The sequence below is a fragment of the Magallana gigas genome, chromosome 7 (genome assembly GCF_963853765.1).
Source record: "Magallana gigas chromosome 7, xbMagGiga1.1, whole genome shotgun sequence".
Taxonomy (NCBI): Eukaryota; Metazoa; Mollusca; class Bivalvia; order Ostreida; family Ostreidae; genus Magallana; species Magallana gigas.
In genome coordinates, this window is record NC_088859.1 from 15,594,023 (window position 1) to 15,620,818 (window position 26,796).

At 34.6% G+C, this 26,796-nt stretch overlaps 2 protein-coding genes across 3 annotated transcripts; one reads left to right on the forward strand and one right to left on the reverse strand.

Annotated features, from left to right (window-relative positions):
- Positions 1-46: 46 nt before the first annotated feature.
- On the reverse strand, positions 47-17,776 carry LOC105318879 (serine-rich adhesin for platelets). 2 transcript variants are annotated; one of them, XM_011416184.4, is made up of 8 exons: positions 17,627-17,776; positions 17,499-17,544; positions 9,642-9,872; positions 8,470-8,679; positions 7,928-8,035; positions 6,879-7,600; positions 4,171-6,697; positions 47-3,785 (listed from the first exon to the last, which is right to left on the reverse strand). In XM_011416184.4, exons 1-8 carry the CDS (start codon positions 17,684-17,686, stop codon positions 2,767-2,769), a joined length of 4,923 nt encoding a protein of 1,640 aa, XP_011414486.3. In that variant the 5' UTR covers positions 17,687-17,776; the 3' UTR covers positions 47-2,766. The 2 variants fall into 2 exon arrangements, with proteins under 2 accessions (XP_011414486.3, XP_011414485.3); XM_011416183.4 differs by having other exon boundaries at positions 47-3,788; positions 17,627-17,775.
- Positions 17,777-22,230: 4,454 nt separating this feature from the next.
- Positions 22,231-26,156, forward strand: LOC105318878 (uncharacterized). Its single transcript, XM_011416181.4, has 9 exons — positions 22,231-22,362; positions 23,094-23,193; positions 23,553-23,694; positions 23,813-23,859; positions 24,145-24,195; positions 24,421-24,465; positions 24,703-25,089; positions 25,256-25,356; positions 25,687-26,156. Exons 2-9 carry the CDS (start codon positions 23,109-23,111, stop codon positions 25,870-25,872), a joined length of 1,044 nt encoding a protein of 347 aa, XP_011414483.3. The 5' UTR covers positions 22,231-22,362; positions 23,094-23,108; the 3' UTR covers positions 25,873-26,156.
- Positions 26,157-26,796: the final 640 nt, after the last annotated feature.

Genomic DNA, 26,796 nt, shown 5'->3' on the forward strand with positions numbered 1-26,796 from the left:
TAAATAAATTCAGAGATGTTTATTATGTGAGAGAAACAAAAACAGGTTTTTGTTACATGCATTTATTCTGAAACAATAGAAAAAATAACACAGCTACTAAATGTGGTCGTTTTCAGCTTCGAAATGTTAAACAAGGTGGTACATGTACATCTCAATAACAAAATTATAAATGGTTTATAAAAAGTTAAATGAAAATGTTCATGGTTTATCACAAAAAGCATGCAGACATCAGCAAAACAAAGAACTCCCTCAATGGCTATTTTTTGAAACAATTATTAGAGCATTTCAATGAGAGAGAGAGAGAGCTTCTGAGCCATTAGGGTACCCCCCCCCCTTTCCCCCAATTGTTGATTAAAAGAACTAGACGAAGTGAGCAATTCAAAATTTTTCACAAAAAATATCATGATAAAAAATGCTATTTTGAGACATCTTATATATTTAAGGGACCATTATAAAAATGATCAGTGATACTTGCAGACCTATGCATTATACTTGGTTTGTTAATTCATTTTCAAATGCAAATATTTTTTGCAAACCATCTTTAGATTATTTTTTGTCAAATATTCATTTGGTCAAAGATAAGTACAAAACATTACTGCAGAGATGTACATACATGTCAGAAGACCAGACAGTTTAAGACTTGGCTAAGACTGCCTGTCCAATTGAAAGTAACACATACCGTACATAAGCTTGAATACTGTGATTTCATCAAAATTCGTTGAATACCAATATTCATGGATTTCATTGTTGAGTGATCCATGAAAATAAATGCTCAATCATTTGCAACATATAATTATAATTGATATTGTACTGATACAATCATTGACCACAAATTTACGTATCCTTGAAAGTGCCATTTGAAGTAAACCAACAAAATTTGATACCCACAAATAATAATCAAACCACAATTGTGCTCTTAGTATAAATTAACATTGATAATATCAAGTACAAAAGTATCCTAATTAAGGAAAAAATATACAGAAATACAGCAAATTTGTTCTAATTGTTTTTTTTAATACGAGAAACTTTCATATGGGAAAAATTGTAAACATGTGTATCTGATATATGTTCACTTTTAGGTGTATGTGTCAGCAAGGCCCTTGGTCGAAATTCAAAATTTACAAGAGATCTTTGCTTCCACACACTTACTTACTGCAGAAATTGTAACCCATGCACCTATCTGGCGGGGGAGGGGGGGGTCCAGGTTCTCTACCCTCCCCCCCCCCCCCCGGAAAAATTAAAAACTATATTTCATCAGGCAGTTTCACATACAAAAAAAAAATGAATATGACAAAAGCTGAATCAATTACACTTGGCAAATGAGTTGGCAATTCATAACTTTAAACATCAAAACTTTAAAGACACACAAACATTAAATTTTGGCCAGGCTAAAAATGAAAATAAAAATAAACACAATCATTATTATGGAAGACAACCTCACAATTTGGACAAGAAAAGTCATGCAATAATTTGCATGCTTACAAAATACTGACCCTGTGTTCGGCATAAAATGTTTCAAAAATATAAACTTCAAAAACGTTTCCCATCTAAACATGGTGCCATGATTTCAAGGTACACTGTACATGTACATAATAACAAACCTTATACAAAGAAGAAGCCACAAATGAATAGAAATTCCATAAAATTCTTTCAATTTGCATAAATTGGCTTGGGATTTTGATTCACTTAAAATGGTTTTTTTTTTGCTTCAAGTATAGCTGAAAAGTTCCACATTTGACTACACAAGAAATATATTAAATTGACTTCTAAACTCTACAACGCAACAATGATTAATATTGGCGACATGTACAATACAAGTTATATGAAATACTTCCCTGCAAAAAAGGGGGGAGAGGTATGCAAATGAATAATGAACCAAGATGAAATAAATAGCACCTCATGGGGAAAAGACCCCACATGAAATAATTCATTATGCCACTATAACGACAACCATTAAATCCTACTCTACAGATGTATATGGTCCACAACAAATATTACGGTATGATGAACAGCAATCATACACACACAAACACACACACACACATAGTAAACATAAGCACAAATTTTGGCAGTTTCTTTTTCATAAACTAATAAAAAAAAAAGGGTAAACAAACAGGTTTTTGGCAACATACTTCAAAAATATAAATATGGATGTCAAAAAGAATAACAAATACCATTTCTAAAGTTCCCTTCATTTGACCAAAGTAAAAATGTGACATCTTTTCACCATAACTGGGAGATAAAGCACTATCCAGCTTGTATATCAGACCTAATTTGAATGCATAGCAAGGTATAGGAGATGACAATCTATGCTCTAAAGCTCTAAGAAAAAGCATGCTATTTTGTATTGCTCAGTCATTTGATAAAATAAATAATTCTCTGTAAAGCCTAGCTACTTTACAGATAACAATTGCTTTCAAACAAAATTATAAAAAGACAAACTTGAATGTATGAAAAAAAAAAATTAACAAAAATGTAAAAAAAAAAAACCCAACAACTTCATTTTCAATTTATGATTTTGAAATACATTATAAGCTGCAACATAAATGGTTTTAATTCTAAACCATTCATAGTGGAAATATTACAACATCACATAAAGCAAATAAATATTTTTCAGATGTAAAATCAATTTCAAAAAATTTTGAATTGTTTGACAATAGCATTGGTCTTGATTACAGATATGACAACTCTGTTACAGAAATACTTTGGCACTGCCTATTGGTAAACCTACTGGTAAATAATTTAAACATGAAACGATACAATCTTCTACTCAATGATAATGACTTCACTATCGGAGGAATCAGTATTTCCCTCATCTTCGCTCTCACTGCTGGATGTGTCCTGGTTTTCTCTAATTGGCAAGAGGATCTTCTCTGGAAGATCGGTGACTTCTTTTTCCTCCTTCTTCGCCTCTTCTTCCTTTGGTGGGGGAACGTTGACATACTTGTGGGTGGTCAGAAAAGAACCGTATGTGCTTCCCTCCTGTGAGGTCACCTCATCTTTGGTGCTGGTGGGTGATGGTTCTGGGACTTCCTCAGAGTCCGTCCCATGCTCTGGGATGGACAGGGACAATTTTTGGTCCGACCGCTTTAAACTGTCAACGCGGAACATCTTGTGTTCCTGTCCTGCTCTCTGAATGGCAATGGTGGCCTCCATGTCAATCATTGCATACTCGATGGATGTTGATTTCTGCATTTTTAGGGACTTTTGAGAAGCTTTACGACTCTTACGAATTGGTTTCTCACGGAGATCAATCTCGGCATAATTCAACTGACGCTCCGGTTGTTCTCCCGTAAGTGACATTGACTGTGAAAATGGCGGAGATGAGGGTGGACTTGTTTCAAAGTTCATGTATGATATTTTGTTAGAAAAGGTTCTCTCCGAAAACTTTGAGTACAAACTTTCTGAACGAGAGAATTTCGGCAGGTTTGGAGAATCTCGGTCTTTGCTGAAAGCGCTGAACTGGGACACTTGATCAAACGTAAATACACTGGAATTCATGGAGGGGGAGCGAGGGGTTTGGGAGGGACTGGAGCTGAGACTCTCGTTCAATGGCCGCTTCCTCTCCAGTACAATGTAGCAGTTTCCAGCCCTGGGCCTCATGACGGTGTAAGCTGGGCTGTTCCTCAGGGCGTTCTCACTACAGATACTGTCGGTGTAAGAAGACAGGGAAATTTCATCATCAGACGAGTGGTCCTGGTCCAACTCCACCACCACAGCTGTGGACCGGGAATCCTGATCATCCACTGTACTGCTCACAGATGCTGGGGATCCTTCTTTTACAGCTGCTGCAAATATTTAAATTAACATAATTTTAAAATATTCCAAGAAGTCACAAGTATTTACTTATACACATTTACATTTTTTTGAGCCAAACATGTTGATATCTGTTGTAATATTGCTGCAAGAACTTTACGTAATTAAGGGGACTAATTGGTCAACAAATTAATCATCAGATATACCTTAAAATTATAAATATGATATTTTAGATCATAAACTATCATTTACCAGAGTCAAAATCTTAATATTTCAGCTCTTTTTAAAAATTAGTTCCCTATATGTATCTTTAAACAGAACTCTTTGTTTCAAGGAGATTAATTAAGTCTAAATAAGGCCATGGCCAAGGAACAATGTTAAGCATAAAAATTTAAGCTTCATTCAAACTTTTACCTTGTCTGGGTACCCATATTGATTCCTCTGGCTCCTCTGCAACTTTCAAAGTTTTAGACATCGAATCATCTGTATCTGTTGGTCCTATCAGAGCATAACTGTGCTCTGATCTGAATGACGAGATGCTTTTATTATCCAGTGTGTTGTTATCTTTCCACAGTTCCTCTTTTCCATTGGAGGGAGCGTTCTCCAAAACAGGGGACAAAGCACTACTTTGGTAGTTCTTTTGCTTTGGAGGTACAAATGGAGCCAAAGAAGCTACATATTTAGCAATAGCTGCAGCTTCTTCGTAAGGCGAAAATGCTTTCTTAGGGCACATGTTCAGCTTGAAATCGTCAGATTTCAATGAGTTTGTTTTCTCAGAATCTGTATCACCATAATAGTCCTTTACTTTAGAATATTTCATCAGATCAATCAGCTTTTCATCATCAGTTTTGCTCGAGGTCTGGCACAGTGGCATTTTGTATGATGGTTCATCCACTCTCAAAACAGTAAATATTCCCATTTCCTGGGTCTTCCGAAACTTCTGGAAGGATTTGGGTGACATGCATTTTCCCTCTGCATTACTTTTGGATGCTGAATCTTCCGAATCTGTTTGTCCATCACAAGGTCCTGTGTAGCCAGTCCTGCTTGTAGAATTGGATTCAGTACTTCCCGTGTCATTGGACTGTGTCATTTGGTCTGGTCCTATTAAATGCCTGTGGTCATCAGTGGTCCCATTGGAGCAAAATGAATCTTGAGAAGTTTGATGAAAATTGTCTTTGGGAGCAGCGGCAGCAGCAGTAGAATTCATCTCCAGAAAGCTACTTCTGTTTGGAAAGCTAGAGGATCTTCTTCTTTCCACAACTTCAGACTGGTTCTGTTCAATACTGCTGTTGGCAGCAGACGACACACTTGATGTTGAGAGATCCTTGACACTTGCATTTTCCTTACACACATGAATGTTTGATAAGGTTTTTTCTAAACAACTCTCACTAGAACTAGAGTTAAGAAGATTTTCTTGACTCTGAGACATGCTTTTCCTGTTACCCGAATTCCTTCGGATCAGTCTGGTAAGAAATCCTGGACTTTTACCAGGGTTTTCTGTACTTTTGTCATTTGGTGCAGATTGCACTGAGGTTGTACTGGCACTTTTATGAACTTCCTGAGAAGAATCTTTGAGAATATTATGTTTCTGGAAATTTATCAAGTTTGGGAAAGGCAAAGAGGATTTTCCTTTTAACACCTCTTTGGCTTTTTCTGGTGACATGTTTTTGTTTGAGGAATTGTCTTCAGAGTTACGTCTTTCAATCTTTGGCGAGGCTGCTCCATTATCATCTCCGACAATTACAGAGTCTCTCACTGTTTGAGCGTTATGAACATAACTTTTTAGGGACTTTATATTTTCAAGGACTGATTTCTTCTGACTAGTTAAATGATGCATGAGCAGATAGTTTTCTTCCCTTACAGGGGTACTAGCAGCACTGCTGGGTGTGTCACTTAAACTGAGAGAATGATGAAACACCGGGCGAGAGAAACGACTCTCTGCAACTGAGGAAGCACTGCTTGATCGGGTGTACATCTTCTGAGGAGAATCTGAAGATTCCACTTCATCCCTGGATTTCAGTGTTACCCGTTCATCTTCAAACATCCCACTCATATCCATGTAACCGCACACATCATCGGGATTCAAATTTTCCTTTCCTGCAGAAGAAGGTGATCTCTTTGGAAGCCTCACTTTCAGTGGACCATCCTTATAATTGGACAGCTCAGAGGAACTTCCATGGGGAACACGTAGAGCCAATTCAGACCTTCTTCTGCTGCTTGGTGATGCATCCACTCCTGCCATAAGAAGATAATTTGGCTCCCGAATCGGACTCATCACTGGATTTACACCTTGCCTAGGACTTGAATATTGAGAGGAATACTTATTTCTTTTAGACAGATGGGCTCTGTGCTTTCCGGGAGGGATGGGAGGGGGACAGAACGGTCTACTCTTCCTCAGGAGTGCTGGTCCCTTTGGAGGTAAAGCAGGTGGTTGGGCGGCAGCTTCTTTGGCGGCAAAATCATTTGCGTATATACATTCAGTGTTTGCATAGTTTGACTCAGGAAGATCAATCGGAATTTTGTGAGATTCACCATCAACCCCTCTAACACAGCGATCTCTTGGAGATTTGGATTCCCTGTCATAACTCTCGCTTCTGTGAGACAGGATGCTACAGGTATCGTCGTCCGACTGGTTCCGTACGTACACATGACATTTATCCACATCTCTCCCTCCATCGTATTTCTCTAAATTGACATACGGCAATGGAGCAGACATTTTGGAAAAAGACGGAATTTTGCGTAGCCGCGACACCAAGTTGGGACTCAAAAGGACACTGTCGGAAAAGCCCGAAATACTACTCTGTGAACTAATGGTGGAATATCGGTCGAGTCTGGGACTTAATGTGGCACGACGATGGTTCTTTGATTTTTTCCTTGGTAATGGTGGTGGTTTTTCTGCAAGATGGTCAGTTGTTTTCACTTTAGGTTTCTCCTTCACACCCTAAAAAAGTATCATAGTTTATTACATTCAGTTTTGAAGATTCATGTTCAATACCAAATATGGTATATTTGAATTTATAATAAAACATACCTCATTGTAATTTTACTAAATTCAAATTTTTTTTGAAAAGTTTTTCTACTTTATAAATACTTGTATGTTTAATCGCATACACATATATTACCATCATGATTTCTTCCAAAAGAGTTATTTCCCTTTGCAGTACTTCTTCTGATTTTTGAAGATTTTCCAGCTCGAGTCTCCGGCATTGTTCAGTCTCCTCTTCAATTCTGGAGGGTACTGATGCCACAGAAATGGATTTGCTGCCCTCCGATTGATTGCCATAGAACCCGTAGCCACATAGAGAGGGAGCACTGGCCGACACCTTCACCATCTGCCCTAGGGCAGATACAGAGTTCTCTCCCGAGGAAATACTCATCTGAGAGTCGGAACTCGGTCCACTGGCAGAGCTCAGGCAGGCTTCAGACTCGATCCACTGCTCGATTCTGTTGTCTACACATTCTTTGCTGAGTTTATGAGACAAAATATCCGAGACATTTTTGAGTTCCTGAGAATTTTGAGATACACAATGGGTTGGTTGTTGAAATTGTTTAGTATTCAGATATAAATTAGAATTGTCCACTTTCCTTATTCGACTAGGGGGAACGTCGTATAACAAGTATTTTCTTCTCCCAGTCTCAAATTCATTTTTGTTTCGCAGATGTTTTTCGTTGTAAGCAGATGCATGGGAAAAGTCAGTGAAACTCAACGAGTGCCGTTTTGATCGCTTGTCGTCAAAGAAGTTTTGGTCTGTGCAGTTTGACCAGTTCGGGAAATCTCTATACTGACTGTTATCGTTGAAGGAACTGTTGAGTGGCTCCAAATGGTAGTCAAATAGCTGTGATCCTGTAACACATTTAAATCAGACTCATGAGGGGCTCTCTCAATATATCAGTTAGTTTAAAACGATGAAAGATGATCAATTTAATTTAAAATCATACTCCACTTGAAAAAAAAATAAATTTGTTCATTGTCTATAAAATATAGCATATATTTGAAATTCTTTTCAAATTAACATGCTTAATTTAAACAATTCCTCCAAATGGAAAGGCTACACTTTTGCTGTCTAAAGCATATCATTTAACAAATGCATAAATAAAACTAATTCTTTACTTTAAAAGCTGATAAATAAAAATGAATTGATCAATAGCAAAGTTAGATTAATTGACTTACTTCGTTTGATAGACTTTCTACAGCTGGCTGTTTTCCCTTGACTGGCCAAGCTAACGATTTCATTGATCAACTCTGCTTGTTCCGACGTAAAAGCATGGACTCCAGCACCTACAAAAACACAACACTGGCCATGTTACTGTTATCAATTATGCATGTTTATTCATGGTTTTTTTTTTATGAAATAAAAAATAAGTTATTTTTTTTAGTGTAATGCAATGCAAGATGCATGTGTATCTCCTTGCAAATATATGTTAACATGCTGCCTGCAAATGCATGACTTAGAATTAAAATTCAACTATCAATTGAGTATGTATTAGAGGATGATAATTAATTTTTATTTTTGGAAATTTTAAAATTGACATCCCTCCTAAAAAAAGGAGAATATGAAATTAAATAATTTACAATTTATTCAAAGCATATTTCGAGAGAGAGAAAAAAATATGAGAGAGAGAGAGAGAGAGAGAGAGCCTGTTTTAAGTACGGTAGAAAACACATCTGAGGAGAGATTGGTCTAAAAAAAAAAGATTTTGCACTTGACTTACCTTTCCCACAATTTGATCCACCTTCGAATATGAATTTTTTGTCCACCACACCAAATTTCCGCAAGTCTGAAATCTGCCAGATGGCTAAGACTTTGGGAGGAGCACCGTTTGTCAAGCAGAACTTCTGCCGGTGGATGTGCATCCGCAGAACGTCCAAGGGCAGCTTACTGTTGTTAGGAACATTGGTCACTTGCACTTTGAACTGGTCCTCTGCAACAAATGAAAACGAAATATATGTACTGTGCATGAAAAATTTTCTTTCTAAAATTAACACTGCATATCCACTGTATAGACTGTAAGGCTCCATTAAATACTCACATAGATCTAGAATCTGAGAGAAAAAGAGATTTCGGTGCTGATGAATGAACATGTTCATCACAGAAACTCCGAAAACATTTCTCTCTTATAATAGGATCTTTGTAGAATTTATAGAATTAATGAAGACAGCTGCTTCTTTTTACACACAGCGGACTTTATGTGCAAACATGATGCACTGGATAGTATACAGAAGTTGACGGCCGATAAAAACTATCTGAACCTTTTTATATCAAAGTAACGAAGGATGTTTCCAATTCATGAAATCAAATTTAGCCGTGTACTTTTTGAAGTAACAAAATGTCATACTTTCTTCAAGAAGGAAATGCACTTAATTCTATTGCTAAATATCAGTCCTCGTATGTTATTTCTAATCTTTCACACGCATGAAACATCCTGTTTTTTTTTTTTATTATTATGAATGAATCCTAAGCTCTGCTTGCTTTTAAGATATTTTTCTTCCCAGAGTCAATTTGCCCCTATTGAAGAAAAGTACACAAAGCAATCAGCAGAATTAAGGCCATCTTGTATTGTGTTAACTGTCACTTCCTGACTAGAACTTCCTGTCTCAGTGATGACATTCCTGTTAATCTCTCAACAATTATCCATCTATACAGCTTATCAATTGACATCTTGATTTTATTTTTCTTTGTCACATTATCACTTGATGTCACAAACAAACATTTATAAAATTTCTAATTGCTTAACTTTTATATATATCTTTTATCCAATTCGTTCACATCCTTTTAAATATTTTTAACATAATACGCACATTTGGAGAAAAAAAACATTATTACCAAATAGGGTAATTTAAATACTTCTTTAACAGAATGAGGTTTTTTTTCAACTTTTGGTACCTTCCCCAAGGCTTCTTCTGATTTTGATCTCAAACTGTATAAGGTTGTCCCTGTTTTCAAAGGAAAAGAGCGTGACTTGTTTCTGGCAGACAATGGCTAAGACATTGGTCTCCTTGTCATAGCTGAAGCCTGTCTCCAGACCGAAGAATCCCTCAATATTAAAGTTTGCCTTTGGTTGCCGTTTGTGAACATCTTTAACGTCCACCTTATATAGTTGTACGTTGAGTTGATCTGAAAAAAAAAAATTAAAAAATAAAATTCGGATCACCAAAACAGGTTAATTACTTTTCTGTGTGTGTGTGTGTTAAGTCACGTCTTTTGCGTTGTAAAAACATTGTTTCTTTTGTGTTTAGGTGTCTATAAAATCTATTTATGTTGTGTTTAGAGCAAAACTTTAAAATGTTTTTACACAGAAAACCAAACTGATGGTGTTAATGTGGGAGAGACAAACATATAATCATGAATCAATTAATGTCACACCGAGCCATTTTGGTTTCTTTGTTCATGACTCAAGTCACAATGATGCAATATCTTTCATGCAATCAATACCGTAACACATTTTTTTTTAATATTTCGATAATTCATAAATGCAGTGTTGAAATCCCAGCCCTTCCCATTACACTCATAAAGGAGTAAACTCAACTGAAGCAAACACGAATCTAAGATAAATGAATCAGCAATATACTCTCCAACTGATCAAATAACTAATGTACATTACTTACTGATAGATTAATACTTGTCATTGTGTTTACATATTTGATAAAATTTTGTCAGAAAAAAGAAAACCTAATATTTAAAGAGAAAAAAATTCTTATTTAATAAATAATTCATTTGGGACATTGATGTACTTTAAGATACTGGTTTACAAGTAAGCTAGCTGCTTCAGCAAAATTAACAACTGGGATGCCTAGTACAGTCTCTTGCAAAAACAATTAGATAATTGGTGTTTTCCCATAATCATTTAGCAAAAGATAAACCTTCTCAACATAGGCTATTAGCATGCTTGACCTCCTGTATGTTCTGTTAGGCATTGGACATCAAAAGCAGATGTCTTGAAAAGACGTCTGAAAATCTAACTACTGGCATATCAATTAGCTGGGGCTTAAAAGGCTCGGATTATCTTCATTTTGTACCAAAGTAAATACTGTTTAATGTGACTCATAAGCTTTTTTAAATGAAGATAGATAAAAAATAAATCAAGAAAACGCTAATCTGATTCCGAAAAATCATGACCCACTTAAACCAACCGGGTTAGAAAATCTGCCTTCAAACGAAAGAAGATGCTCTCTAAAATTTTACAGATCAGGGAACATCTGGAGAAGTGCAAAAAGTATCCCATAACTCTTCTGTGTGGTTTAATTGGCCTAAAACTCGGCAGACTGGAGTATCCAGGCTGATGGTTTAGAAACAGTTGTCTTGCACAGCAAGCCATCCTTGTGTGAATATTCTCTCTGGTTTTTAAGTCTCTCTCTCAACACACCGATACTGTACCAGCTCCTGTCTTTGTTGTTAGCGTAAACATCTCCAATGAAGAAGTTTTTAAGGGTTTAACAGTTCAGTCTAGCTGCTCGGATTCTTTTGAAGGGCTTTGTGATAAATCACTAACTTTATTGTCAAGACTTCATTGTATACAAACATGGGTACAGTCTTGAAACTCCACCTCAAATGATGACATCATGTTAACGCATTTACTTTAACAGCAATAAAATGTTGTTTTATGACTAACTGTGCAATATGACCAGTTGAGATGCAAAAAGCAAAAAGAACAATTTATTTAGATTTCCACCTCAATAGCATTCACACAGACTAAATGCTTACATCTCATTCCCAAGGTGTAAAATTTCAATGGGCTATATAGATTTTAATCATTTATTCTTTCTTTCTTTCTTTAAATTCCTCAGCGTTTTCACTTAAAACGAGCCACAGCTTATATGGCGCAGTGCCAACAAAATGCATGTTTATGGATTTTAATATGTGCGATGTATTGTTCAATAACATATTAATTTGAAGCGAGCAAGTACAAATCGAGGGAGTTACGTGGCATTTAAAAAACACAACTCGAGCAAGCACAGCTAATATCAAGGTCGTGTAACCTAGTTATACATATACTTGTCGTCAATGTTTATATCAAAAACTAAAACATAATGCAAATATATAGCTGCATGTATTTATATGCATTAGGACATGCACTTATCAAACAAACAATTTACACAAATATAAAGACTTCATCTTCTGTTTCAATTTATTTTCTTTACCACCCCCCCCCCCCCCCAAAAAAAATAAATTTAAAGAGGGGTACAAAAGTGCCACCCTGCAGTTCACCCATAAATACCCCCAGAAGTACAAAATGCGTTGAAGGAGATGTTGACACGATTGTGTGCTTTTTGGAAAACAGACACGATCGGGTGTGAGGTCTCCGATCTTCCACCAGACAAAAACATTGTCAATAATAGTCTTCCTCTCCTTATCAACAGACATCTTAACTAGCTATTCTCCATATGCACAGACAGCCATGCATGTTCTTGAAGACGCAAACAGAGGAAACCCTGGCCCAATAACAATTGCTAAATTATTATCACTGCCGCAGAGCTCATTTTAATATTACGGTAATGATTTATTATGTAAGACGCATAGAGAAAAAATCTGAATGTCCTGAAAAATTGAGAGCCGGCCTTTTTGTTATGTATATCTGAATAATACTTTTTCAAATAACTTTTCAATTACCATTAAAATGAAAAATCAGAAAAATGAACACATATACCATCTTTGGAACAATATCTTTTAGATTGGGAATTTTGCTCTAGTTGGAAAAAAATTTACGTTCCATATTTCGAATATTTTGAATTACCGAAGCAAACTGAGGTGTCTGATTAATTGTAACATGTCAAAATAATTAAATCTCAATTGATGGCAGGGAAGGTTAAATATGAAATAAATGATCTAACATGACATAAATTGAGAGTGTATATAAGCTGATAAACGCAGTTTAACAGAACTGCCTTTGTCTTGCCAAGATTAACACTCCCCTAAATTATGTATGTTTCTCTGAACTCTAATCCATCATTTGATGCATTACAAATGTGGAAAAAAAATTACATTCCAATACGTTTTAATGCAATTTTATGGAGAAAAAAAAGAGCAAATATTGTATTTCACCAATAAGACCAAGAGATAAATCAAGAATTTGTAATCTGGGGCAGGAGCTTTGCTGTCAAGTATAAAAGTAATTTTTGACAAGATTATTGCTTTCTGCAATATAAAGAAATAATTGCATACTTGAGGCATGATATCATCGAATACAAAGCAAGATGTGGGGCGAGTATAAGCATCCATTTAGCATGACAAGCATTCCAAAATCTTCACAATTTATAACAAAACCTTGCTCATCTGCTCCTGCTAATACAAAACAAACGATTTCCGAGACAGGAAATGCCTTATACAAATTACATGGTTCTTTCATTTCCGCATCACTCACTTTACAGACTACGAACATAAGAAACAAGACTTTCGCTGCATTAACACTGAAAAAGAAAGATGGTGCAAAAATAATACGGGAGCAGATTTATCAAACGTTTTTAAAAATAAATCTCTAAAAGCCTTTTTTAATACTTCTGCAAGTGTCTGCAGATGCCCCATTATGTAGAACTTGAAAGGTAAAGCTGGCCCAACTCAAATCAAGCAGGCAAACGAAGAATTTCATTTTCTATATTAAAGTTAAAAATACATGCAGCCATTTTATGCTTTATTTAGTGTGATTATCAAAATCATAGTACATTAACTTAATTACAATATATTGTATATTTTTATACATGTACTGGTTCCTTCACTGTAAAAAGTAGATGTCATTAATAAAACTGTCATGCTAAAGACACTTTACTATCATTTATAGGATATGAGACTTCAAATTTCAATATTATTCAGTATCAGATTTTAATTTCAGCAAATCTTTAATGGTGGATGTACAATTGTATTTTAACACAGCTACTGGTATGTTCCCTGAGAAAGAGGGGGTGGGGTTATTGAGAGAGAGAGAGAGAGAGAGAGAGAGAGAGAGAGAGAGAGAGAGAGAGAGAGAGAGAGAGAGAGAGAGAGAGAGAGAGAGAGCATACCAGCAGTTAATAAATAATAAGAAAATCTTGAAGTCCATATCTCTCTTAATTTGCTTGCACATCTTGCTTCACTAAAATCAAATAAACTCCGACTGCAATAATAAACCTATATCGTACACACCCTTTTCTCTCAGATAAATCTTAACAATTACTAGGTAGCAGCTCCCACACTTCATAAAAACAATAATAGATAAATGGTTTCAATAACAAAGAAAAAGATTCTTAACATATAACATTTTTTTTTTACTTTTCCTCTCTCTGGTTTGAATTAATGAATAGTTACATTTAGCTAGAGTAGGGGGAAAACAAGGAGTATATCAACTGCAGTATTGATAAAAATAGCTACAATTATTATAATATTATCAGTTTTAAAATAAATCTTGGAACATAAACTTTTTAACAAATATTATATATTAATTAATTTTATAGCTTTAATTAAGTAAGCCTTTGTTTTTGCATTAAACTCGGACATCACATCACCCACTCTTGTGTACAAGTATCTGCTATCAACAATACTGCATTTGCTAATTGGGACATCTTAAAAGTTACATTCACTGGGTCAATTCATGCTAATAATCTTCAAAAATTATCTGCTAGAAGTGTATTTGACATGGGATTCAATGCTTTCATACTCCCTTTTTGACATGGGATTCAATTCTTTCATACTCCCTCTTTGACATGGGATTCAATGCTTTCATACTCCCTCCTTGACATGGGATTCAATGCTTTCATACTCCCTCTTTGACATAGGATTCAATGCTTTCATACTCCCTCCTTGACATGGGATTCAATGCTTTCATACTCCCTCTTTGACATGGGATTCAATGCTTTCATACTTTATCTTTGACATGGGATTCAATGCTTTCATACTCCCTCATTGACATGTCATTCAATGCTTTCATACTCCCTCTTTGACATGGGATTCAATGCTTTCATACTCCCTCTTTGACATATCATTCAATGCTTTCATACTCCCTCTTTGACATGGGATTTAATGCTTTCATACTCCCTCTTTGACATGCCATTCAATGCTTTCATACTCTCTCTTCCTGATCATCCTGAATATCAGTGCAAGAAGATCACGCTAGGAACTCTTTCTACCTGAATCTCAGAAACATTTGTACGGCTCTGCAATCAGCGGGAACCTCTAGATAATCAGTGTGTGAATATTACTGGGTGAAAAAAAAAAATCTGACATTTCATTCATGTACAAAAATATGAGAACTCCAGGAGGGAAATGTACTACGGTATCAGAAAAGAGTTTTCGAATCGATGATGGCATCTTGTTTTCTCTGTATATCTAAGCATACACACCCAAAGTGCACCGTGGATTTTTCGGTGTCCTTGCACTAGACAGCATGACCTAAACATTTGATTTATTTTGTCTATGAACCTATTGTGATACCTAATGATTGATCACACTATGAGCACAAGTCTTACTATAGCAGTATAAATCGGTTACAAGCATTTACATATATACAAAAATACAAATTATTTTTGCATGCTTTATGTACATGTATATGGCCGGTAGATTGAATATGGAATATAAAAAATGCTTGTCCTGCATTGATGTGTCAGAACTAGAGTTGCGAATATAAAAAGAAATCATGTTACACTCTCTCTCTCTCTCTCTCTCTCTCTCTCTCTCTCTCTCTCTCTCTCTCTCTCAGACTCTCTCTCTCTCACAGACACCCAAACATTTTAATGTAAATGTACTTTAGACATGAGTGCATTTATTTAAATTGATCAAATCCTTGCCCTCTATGCAGTCAGAAAGTGCAACAACACTTATCACAAAATCAGAAAAATCTTAATCTGTGACCAACTACTTTAACTTGTTTGGTTTTAGTCTACCTCACATTTAGGAATTAATAGCAATAACCCCCCCCCCCCCCCCCCCTCCACCCAAAAAATAATATTTCATATCTCCAAGACCTGTGATTTCATTGATATGAATAAATTCATTTAATTGCATTTTTGGGGGGAATTCACTGTTGAGTTGAACTACCAAATTAAATATTTATTGAACTGCAAAATCTGCATAATAACATATCTATATGAATTTAAGTAGTCTTGGAATAATAGTTTTCACTAAATCCATGAAAATTGTTGCCCAAAAATATGGATGAATCCACAGAACTGAGCAGATGAATGTAAACATTTAGTGGGTGAATGAAAAATATCATCTTTGACTTTCAAATTTGTAAAAATTTAGGAACTTCCTGTTTATATAAAACCATGAGTGATATATTTTTAATTCAATCAAAACGAGGATTATTTGAACATGGGAATTTAATCTAATTACTACAACAAAGAGAAAAGGAATGCCATACTATTTACAAAGGTTGTAATGAATAGCTATGTTAGAGATAATACTTTTCCTTGTTAAAAACAAAACTTTAAAATATAATCCTTGGAATTATTTGAAAGCATTCTCTAGTGAAAAACATCTTGCAATCCAAAAATGTTCTCTTGTATACATCAAAAAACAGGAAAATGGGAATCATTTCAAACTAGTTAATAGAGCAGCTGTCTTGCTTGTTTGTGGCACAGTTAGATTAGAGGAACTTCGTAGGCCAAATAGATCCCAAGTTTAAGACTTGTGTCAAGTTTTGAAGATTTCCAGTTCTTGCCATTATTCAGTATGTTTGCAAACAAATGCGCAACTAACCCAGATAACGATTGACTAGTGCTAGCTTTGGAAAGTAATTCTTGAAACTGAGATGAAGAAATTTCTTTTTTCAAAGTAACTGAAGTTTTGTTTGAACCGAAAAGAAAGAAAAGGAAGGTTAATTGTACACTCAGACTCCATTTGCATGATTAGAACTTTGTTCTTTCAAAACTAGATGATAAAAGGTTCTAAAAGCTTTACAGCCAATCTTTCAATTCTTTAAGTGGTTAAACATCTATAAGTCTGCACTAATATCCGAAATCAATTCTTCAAAAACTCTGAACATGACATTTATTTTGTAACCCTCAACCTATTATGCAGGTCTTAATTAGTTATTGCTCTGTCATAGATTAACCGTAATAAGAAATAAGAAAGTTATCATTTTATTGTTGAGAAGGAATATCCTGCTCACTTGAAGCAACAGCATTAGGAGAGAGAGAGAGAGAGAGAGAGAGAGAGAGAGAGAGAGAGAGAGAGAGAGAGAGAGAGAGAGAGAGAGAGAGAGAAAGAGAGAGAGAGAGAGAGAGAGAGAGAGAGAGAAATAGACAAGGATAAATCCAGCAACTAAACCTCCTTTTTTATAAATGTAAATGCTATTTAGAACAAGAAGCATATAATATATATCTGCTGAATAAACATAATATTTATTTTTTTTTCAATGAGAAAGGGGGTATTAACAATAATAATTGCCACCACATGTTTTAGATTATGGTCCAAATCCGCTTTACTTTGCTATGTTGGGTTGACCCAACCCTGTTTTTTTCCCCTCATGAATCAACATAGTAAATATTATCTTTTAGTAAAGTGTGTCAAAAATCAATGTGTTTCCCTGGCATCTATAGACCCCTGCAGGGTTTCAAATCACCTGATTGCTAGGGACAAACTCAAAGGAAGTTTCATTGTTTACATTTATCATAAGTAAAAAAAAAATACCATTAAAAATCAATGATGTATATGTGTATTTTATGCAGAAATTAACGGAGATTTGCATTCATTTATATTCATTAAGGAGTGTATATAGAAAAGATTTACACTGGAATTGGTCTATAAAAGTTTATATTAAAAAAGTTTACTCACCAGCGACGGGAGATGGTTTTCGTAAAACACACCAACGAGGTTTCCACTGAAATGCCCAAGAAATTCAAATTAGAATATACTTAAATCAAATATTTTTCACGCGACAAAACTTTGTCAATTATGTTTACCTTTTTTCCATCTCGATATTTTACTCTGCCCTCTGTAACAACACAACTTATATCCGACATGTTGGTCCCATACTTCTGAACCGCACTGAATGGTATGCAGTGATTTAATTGGGCACATGAAAACAGTAGCGGGGGAGGGATAGGCTCAAAACTTGTTTTTGTGCGGTTAACCAGAGATGATCTCCTAAGACAAGCCTACAGGCGTGTGCTAAACCATCCAAAAGTTGATCATTGATTGAAATAAACTTCTGAATGTGAAGAAGACTGTGAATCGATATTAAAAGAGAGAGAGAGAGAGAGAGAGAGAGAGAGAGAGAGAGAGAGAGAGAGAGAGAGAGAGAGAGAGAGAGAGAGAGAGAGAGAGAACACGCTTTACGTTATCCTTTAAAAAAATTAAGATGTATCTGTATCAAAATAAAAATGGACGATTGATTAAATATATACCCTTTTAATATTTGCAATGGTGTGCAGGTACATATAAATGTAGCTGTCAAAGTTAAACTTTTAACTATCACTGGCCAGTGGCGGATTCAGAGGGGGAATTCAAATGGGATTTCTCTACATGAAACTGATTTCAACGGCGTAGCATGAAAAAAAACCCCGTGTGGAACGTATATAGAAAGCCCATTTTTAATCACCCTCTCCCTGGGTTCAACTGTGACGAGTCACACATGAGCTTCTCTGGGCTTAGCCCCCCCCCCCCCCCCAAAGGCTGCCTAGATCCCCTGTCTAAAACTGGCACCCCCTGTAACTTCAAATCCTGGATCCGCCTCTGCTGGCGTTGGCCAGGCTTTAAAAAAAAAGATACATGTAGTATAAAGTATAAATTTAAATGATATTAATGATCGAGTTTCTCGCTAATGTTACTTTACTTTTACTTACGGCAATATTCTCAAATGGGGGAGGGGGGGGGGGGGGCAGAGGCACATTTAGGCTCTTGAAGTGTGTGAGAAGGTCGGCGTTTTATTAATGATGAACATATCCAGTTTGTAAAATTGCTAATCAGTTATTGCACTTGTTATATATTTTTTTAAATAGCTAGCGTTTGACACATAAAAGCTAGACTGTACATGTGTTTTTACCTGAATCATTTTAATGACTGCATCTTCGAAGATGTCTCCCCTATAGCACAGAAATACGTGTAAATGAATTAATGTTTTATTTCTCTAAAACCATATCAATGGCACACGAGCAAGACTCCCACCTTTTCACATTAATTTCCGAAAAGATCTGTTTTGTCTTGAGTTTACAAAGAAAAGTCTTCCTGTATTTTTGCCTCTTAACCTCAATTTATATTCATGAACATATTTCTTTGGAAATCCCTAAAAAATGGGAAGCAGCATCAATAGGCTACATTGTGCACGACTAGTTCATTTGTAATAAGTTTATGTGTTTAAAATACATTTCAGATTGACATCTCCATCAAATTCATGACATCCTCCCCCACTATTCATCTCTCCCGATACCACACACAGGCTTTTAAGAATGTCATGCTGTTGATACAATGTGACCGGAACTTTGAACTATATATTTATTCTAAATTTCCAAAATAATGATAAATTAACCACCAAAAAAACCTCTTTATGAAAAGAGGGATAACTCTATTGTCAAGTTCATACAAAACCGACAATATCTTGCATCTTGGCTAAAATCTGTTGCTATGCAAGACTGGTTCAGAAATGTAGAAAATTCACCCAAATGTTATTTTAAAGGATTTTGTATGATATTAAGGGTCATTTTTACAAAATGTAGAACATGTAACCACAAATTACCAATAATTGAAACAGGAAGGTGAAATAACTTAATTAACATAGAAAGATGTTTTAACATTTGGTGACTAATACTACTACATAATGCAGTGTATGTAATGGAATGCCTGGCATTTAATTTTAGTCCGTAACAAATTAATTGATGAGATATACTCAACGAATGTTAACTTATAAATTTGGAAATCATTAAATACCATAGATATTAATCTATTGAAAAAGTTGTCCATATATAAATTGCGTTAAAAAATATTTGCTCAATTTATTCAAATTTCTTTATTTTTCCTAACTTGATCCTGCATTTGTACATTTGTAAATGTTTTTTTGTACCTCATCATGTACCGTTTATGTGGGTTGAGAGAAACAACCCCTCAAACATTCATTCATCTTAGACTATACTAATCTCATGGAAAAGAAAAGCTCTGTTTAAAGACCGGAATATTTTCAAATTCTAAAGCTTAAATAATGATAATAGTGATGTATGTATCTCAAGTGGCACGTACATAAATGCTAGTTTGTTCCTAGAAGTTTTAAATGTTGAATAATCTGTACAATGGAACGGGAACAATGGAAACCGTCCTCTATAATGTTCTATACTTAGTCTATCGGCAGCAATGTCTGCTGTATAAATTACAAGGAAACCTACATCAGTAACTTTTGACGTGAAATAACTTACTGATATCATGTACCACCCCCATCCCCCTCCCCCAATAAAACATTCAATATCTAAAACAAGCTAGCAAAATATTAATGGCGAATCACTGGCGAAATTGTGACAAATGATGCTATAGGCGAAAGTTAAGACAGTGTTCTTTTGATAATTTTTTAAATTAAAACTTACGTACTTATTATTCATTACCTTTAGTAGTATCATTTAGAGAATCGCTGTGCTTTGCAAACGATGACTTACTTTGAAATTTGGACAATTAATGTACAGGTTGTCCCACATGATACATTAAATAATTACACTTTGGGGTTTTTGGTCATTGAAAAAATAAAAATTGATTCTAAAGTCTAAATTTTTACCTGATGCTTAAAGCATTTGCACAAATCTCAAATAAGAACCTATTAATTACTGTATGAAATTAAAATTCAGTTTCATTTATTTCTCTTCGAGCCAATACAATTACGTACATGTAGCTATAGATAATATTTGTTGACTAACTTGAATTCATGTTTGCCGTTTGTTTACGAAACCACGTCTCCACTTGCAATTTCATCCAGCTGTTTTCGTAAACAGATTGTTTACAAGTGATCTTCAAGACATATCCATTCTATACAGAAGATTTCATTGAATAATTTAAATCTTAGTCTCTGGTTATAGGCGTTGATCTTTAAAAACCTTTCTCCGGACAATAATTGACTTTGGGTATGGTGTTGACAATTTCGTCTAAACACTTTTAAACTCTCTATTATAGAGAAAAAGACCCGTGGCCCTTATAGCAATTGTTTTGTTGCAGAGAGGTGATAAGCTAATCTAAAGAAATAATATTTTCAGTTTTCACCCTTGTTTATCGACTGTCAAAAATATGGACCCCCGCAGTTGTGCCATGCAAAGGGAAATTTTCAGCAAGGTTCGGCTGGTGAAAAATTAACAAAAAGTTAATTAAACTGAAAAATCTTACCTGACAAGCGTTGGGGACCTGGATTTAAATTTCATTTCAGATATTGTGCATGAGCCAAAATTTTGATTGGATTTTTCACGATGGAGTTACGGAGCATTGCCTTTGAGTTGGGGCTAGAACGATTGCAGACAGAAACGACATTTGTGAAAGATGAAGCCCTGAAAGTACATTGCCAGCAATTTAATGAAGACTTAGAAGAGGAAAGGTTCTTTCGACAAGTGCGGCCTGCGTATGTAACAGAAATGGAACACTCCGTTACTAGTATACAGCGGGGATCTCTACCCTCGGGCTCGGAATTGTTTCGGCAGGCGATGTTAGACTACGGGAAAGTGTTTCGAGAACAACTGGCGGAAAAAGACAAACCATGTGATGAGGTCGCCGAAGAAAGTGATGTTGTGGAATCTCAAATGAAAGACAAAGTACCTACCCATAAGAATACAGCCAGGAGACCCAGTCAGAGGAAGTCATCTCTTGTGTACCCACCCAGAGGCCAACCCGTGTTACGTAGATTGTACTCCGTTCAACTGGACAGGAGCACAGTGCAGGCTCAGAGTTTCGGGGGCCGGAAACGGTGAATAAAATTTCTGGGATTTTTGAAGACATGTCGGTATATATGTATACTAAATTTATCCCCAAAAAGCAATTTCATGAACGAATGAAACACGTATAATGCATGCGTGTTGTATTTTTTTTTAGTTGATTATATAACTTTTGTTTCCAAGGAGAAAGATTATGAAACCATTAGATTTATTAGTTCCTAATTTATTGTTTTCAATAAAATATGTATGGAAATTTGAGTTATTTTTATCATTACCGGTAAATCCGTAGCTTTGCTTGTCACGTGCATACAAAAGCATCATTATTCTATTTCAAGACCGACAAGATAGATACTGTTGACATAAATCAAGATTCATTGCAATTCTATCTATTACCGGTATAACAGATATTAAATAAATATATACAGGTGGTCTCCATATGTTTTGATATGCTTCCATAGTAAGAAAATGCTATTATACATCATCATTATTTTTCATGCAAATAAAGGGTAAAGATGCAGTTAAATTACAACTTTATTTAAGAATTTAAAGATACATGTTATAAATACGCAACATGTCATGATGAACAACGCATGCATGAATGAGCACCACGGAGATTGATTAATTGGACACACTTGACTTATATCCCTGTTTTTTTTTCAAAACGTGTCATAAAATTAGCAAATTATGTAAATAATCGTTGTATACCTGGTAATGAATTCATTACAAAACTTAATTCTCCTGTATTCCGCCGGAGCCGAAAGACCGATATTTCTGAACCAAGGCTCGAGAAACTTGCATTTCCCAAGGTAAGGGGAATCATATTCACTTCTTGATAACTTGAATACTAGTACGTAAACTTGTGAATATTTTTTGTACTAATTCCTTTTGTTTATTTTACAACTCGGCGACAAGAAAGAGTAGGAGAGAATCCATGTATATTTCCATTGCTTCTTTTCGTTTTTACTTCCTATTTATCGTTGGGATGGTATATCGTTTAAAAGAAAATATAATACTTTCCTAGTTGATTGAAAATTAACAAACTCGATGGTTATCTGTCTCATATTTTAAAGGTATTATAAAAACCCGACACATATAAATAGCAGTGAAATTGTATGAGATTTTGTATGCGTTTGTTATGTTACTGGCGTGAAACGCTTACTGTTTTTAGTCTTTAACAATTTTAATAGAAATTTCTAACACTTGATACAGTGTTTTTATTTGATATAATTAACTACTTTACATTTATCAAGATACCTACATGCATGTTTATTTTTGATGTTGTGTAAATAATAAATATACAATGTAAAACGAAATTCGTAAGGGATTTACGGTGTTCAACAAATATGATAATAAGGAATTTTATATTACGACTAGCAGGGCCCATATACATGAATAAACCAATTTGAAATTGTTGTAAATAACGAACACTGATATAAAACAAAGTTAATTGCGGATAATGCGCATTTAGAACATCCCTAAGTTCTTAATTATTTCAACCTTGAATTAAAAAAAAAAGCATGTTTCTCTAATTTGACAGAAGAAAACGAGAATCATGCAGTCGTTCTGGCTTGTAGTGGTGACGATAGCAGTCATCCGTCAATGTTTTTCAAAGACTCTGGATGACGTAAAACTCAGTCGTAAGTTTTGTTTATCAAAATGGTCGTCTGCATTTATCATATAATCACCTTGCACCGTGTGTGTTGATTCTGTGCAAACGTTTGGATATAAAAAGAAAAAAGAAACAAAACAGATAAAACAAATTTACGTTATTCAAATGATAAATATATTCACTACTACATGTACTTTATAACACCTAATATTATGCAATGTGTTTCAAATAAGAATAATTGCTAAATATTGACAAGTATTTTTTTTTTTAATTTTTATAAGTCAAATCTGTGCATGTTTTTACTTGATGTTTTATTTTATGGACAAAGAATTTCGGGAAATGTATAATTTTAATCTTTTATCTTATAATTTCTCAATTGAATTCAAGAACTTGATTGGTACATATCTGGGAAGATATCAGATATAATCAAAGGAGAAGTTGAGGGACTATCTCAAAATATGACAGCAGATGAACTCGACTGTAAAAATAAGATAAACGTAGTAGCAGACACCTGTTTTGAATGCAGCAGGTAAATGAATTTCGATATCGATCAATCAAGTTGAATTTACGTGATTTTGGTGTCTAAATGCCACTTTATTGGCACGATTCTGTATTAACATTTCACGAATGATATTTCTTTTTAAAAGGTTAATCCAAGAACAACAACCGCCAACAAATCATGTTGATTTTACAAGTACGTTTTTTATATGTAAATTGATATTTTAAAAAAAGAATGATTTTCGGGACATCACATTTATGATTATATTAGTTAAATAAGTTTATGGATATATATGTGCGTGTTGATTTATTAAATATTTTTTAAAATCTTCAGTAAGTTAAATACATAGCTTGCAAACAAATACAATGTGAACATGTATGTAAATCAAATGTGTACAAGTCATGTATCTATATATAAACATGTACATGTATGAATTAAGTCAAAAAATTGATATATCGTTGCATTTCTTTTTGACAAAAGAGGTTCTACATGTACAAAAGGAAAAAACACAAGACTGGAAGAAAATCAGAGGTATGAATATGGTCGAGACCCGAAAGTCGTAACGATAACCAAAAGGCAGTTCATTAATTATTTATAAACCGATTTTTTGATGGATAAGCGCCATTCTAATAAATCTTTAAAACTAAATTAGATATTTTTGAACAACCATCACTCACTGTACTTGTTTTTTTTATTTTTATACAGATGTATGTATATATATGTTGATTTTTATTTTCTGTTTCTTCCTTTGGACAGATAATATCTTAAAAGATATGACGAATGCAATAAAGAAAGCATCAGGTACTTTATTTCTGTCGACAAAGACAACATCAAACGCCTAAATAAGATTGAAATTACATTTTTTGGTAATAAACATTCAGGAGAGAGAGAGAGAGAGAGAGAGAGAGAGAGAGAGAGCATACGGTATAACCAAAAAAAAACAAAACAATATTACAAAATGGATTGGGGGGGGGGCGTTAGTAGCATATACTTTGATTCATTAACATCTTTAATTGTTTGATTCATTTATTTCTTTAGATTTCTTTGAGGAAAAACTTCGATTTCCAAAAATCAAGTTACCCAAAGTCAAACTACCTTCCGTAAATCTACAAAATATAAAAATCCCAGATATCGATTTCAAGAAAATGTCATTACCAAAAGTGGACTTTTCCAAAATACAGATACCGAACATCAATCTTCCATCGTTCGATCTCTCCAGTATTCAGATACCCTCCATAACGATTCCAAAAATGGATTTTGGAAACATCCAGATCCCGGAATTTAGAATTCCCAGTGTCAAACTACCCAAAATAAGTTTTCCGAAGATTGACCTCGGTAGCATATTTCGTGGAAAGCGTTCCATTACCGATTGTAAAGATTGTGAACTTTTTCAAAGAGAGAGCAGGGAAAATATACTTCTGAAAGGTAAACTTTGGTTTATTTTCGTATGGTAAAGTTTAATAAATCTTCATGTTATAGATCTATATGTAAATGGTGCATGTGCTGGCAATTCATGTATATGCATGTATATTGTGAAAGACATGCTCACTGTAACTTACCGTCTGAACAAATTCTGGTTTTTTTTTCACAGTTTGCGGCTCTCAGTATGTGAACAGCATGAAATCCAGACAGGCATATTTGGATAAGTTAAAGTTACTCAATTCAGCACTGGAATCCGACTTTGTGTATAATGTAGGTAATATGTATTTATAACATCAAATAAACATATACTTATAATTATCAAAAAATGAATAAAAATTAAAAAAAAAAAAACGATAAAAGTACTTAAATTTTATCATTTATTATTTATTTTCGCAAGAATAATTTATGTGAACTTAAAGTTATTATTAAAATATTGATAATTTTAGAATTAGATAAATGTTCAAAAGAGATGTTTATTAATTCTTTTTTTTTAAATGGATACCTTAATATTACGGTGAGAAAAATATTTTAATATTTTTCAACCGTTTACACGTGTATGTGTAAATAATAATAATGATATTTCTTTCCACTCGTTTGTAGGTTACTTTCGATGAAAGCTCTTTGAACTTCTTGGAAATGTCCGTGAATCTGATCAGCATTGACTACAGATTGTCCAATTCCACAGCTCGTACCTACAACGCCACGGGCGAAAAGTTCTATCTCATCGACATGATTCGATCAGCCGAAGTTCTGGCGCCAAAACTGTTCCAGGATTTTCTGAATTAATTAAAGACTAACAAAGCAGACGTCAACTGGACGTTAGGATAAGTTTTGCTTCTTTCAGGTGCTTGTTCCAAGAAATATTTGTTAATACATGTGTGTTTAAAACCGACGATGTGCTCATTTCTGGAAAAAAATCTTGAAAATTTCTGTTTATGACTTCCAGCTGATGACGATATATAGTGTATCATATGAATGTCCACGTTTAATCAAGTTGATTTGAAATTAAAAAAAATGCATCGTTTTCATTGTGCACTGGTTTACTATAGATATATAAATGATTTATTCAACATATGCATGGTCTGCTCGTTTTCTGAACACAACTTTGCGATGCAAATGTTCCTTAAAATTCAATCAAGTACAACAATAAACCAAAGTCTACGAACGTCCAGAAAACTTGTTCATTCGAGATTCGAAATACGTGATTCGAGATTCAAATATTTAAATGAACCAGTCAAATCATGGATCTGAAAACATGTATCCTAGTGACATCAAACAGTTCTAAATAAAGACCATCCATTCGATCTCGAATGAGCTCTCTTGGCTATCGTAAAAGTTTACATAAAACAGGAGGTCTTCTTTACAGTATATGTAGTAATATAGCGTCACTTGTACAGAACGTGCGGATATCCATGGAATCAGTAGCTCTGACTGCATATAAAGTCATGAAATAACCAGTACTGGTAACATTTAGATACGAGTATAAAAATATTAAAGATAAAATCAATCACCGAAATATTATAATCAAAAGTTAGTTAATGAATTGTCTGATCTAATGCTATGCAATTGCGTCGGAAGAAAATTGAAGGTGGAGTTGGGGCTAAACTTATCGGAGATCTTTACAAGTCCCCCCCCCCCCCCCCCCAAAAAAAAAATTATAACAAAAAAGTTTGGGGGGGGGGTGTAAGTGCTAGGCATGATAGAAATAGG

Coding starts and splice junctions, on each gene's coding strand:
- LOC105318879 (XM_011416183.4), bottom strand. CDS start 17,686: ATGTCGGATATAAGTTGTGTTGTTACAGAGGGCAGAGTAAAATATCGA. Junction 9,873..17,498: donor AAAACCATCTCCCGTCGCTG/GTGAGTAAACTT, acceptor TTTTTTTTTCAG/ATCAACTCAACGTACAACTA. Junction 7,601..7,927: donor TAGAAAGTCTATCAAACGAA/GTAAGTCAATTA, acceptor AATGTGTTACAG/GATCACAGCTATTTGACTAC.
- LOC105318878 (XM_011416181.4), top strand. CDS start 23,109: ATGCAGTCGTTCTGGCTTGTAGTGGTGACGATAGCAGTCATCCGTCAA. Junction 23,194..23,552: donor GGATGACGTAAAACTCAGTC/GTAAGTTTTGTT, acceptor ATTGAATTCAAG/AACTTGATTGGTACATATCT. Junction 25,357..25,686: donor AATCCGACTTTGTGTATAAT/GTAGGTAATATG, acceptor ACTCGTTTGTAG/GTTACTTTCGATGAAAGCTC.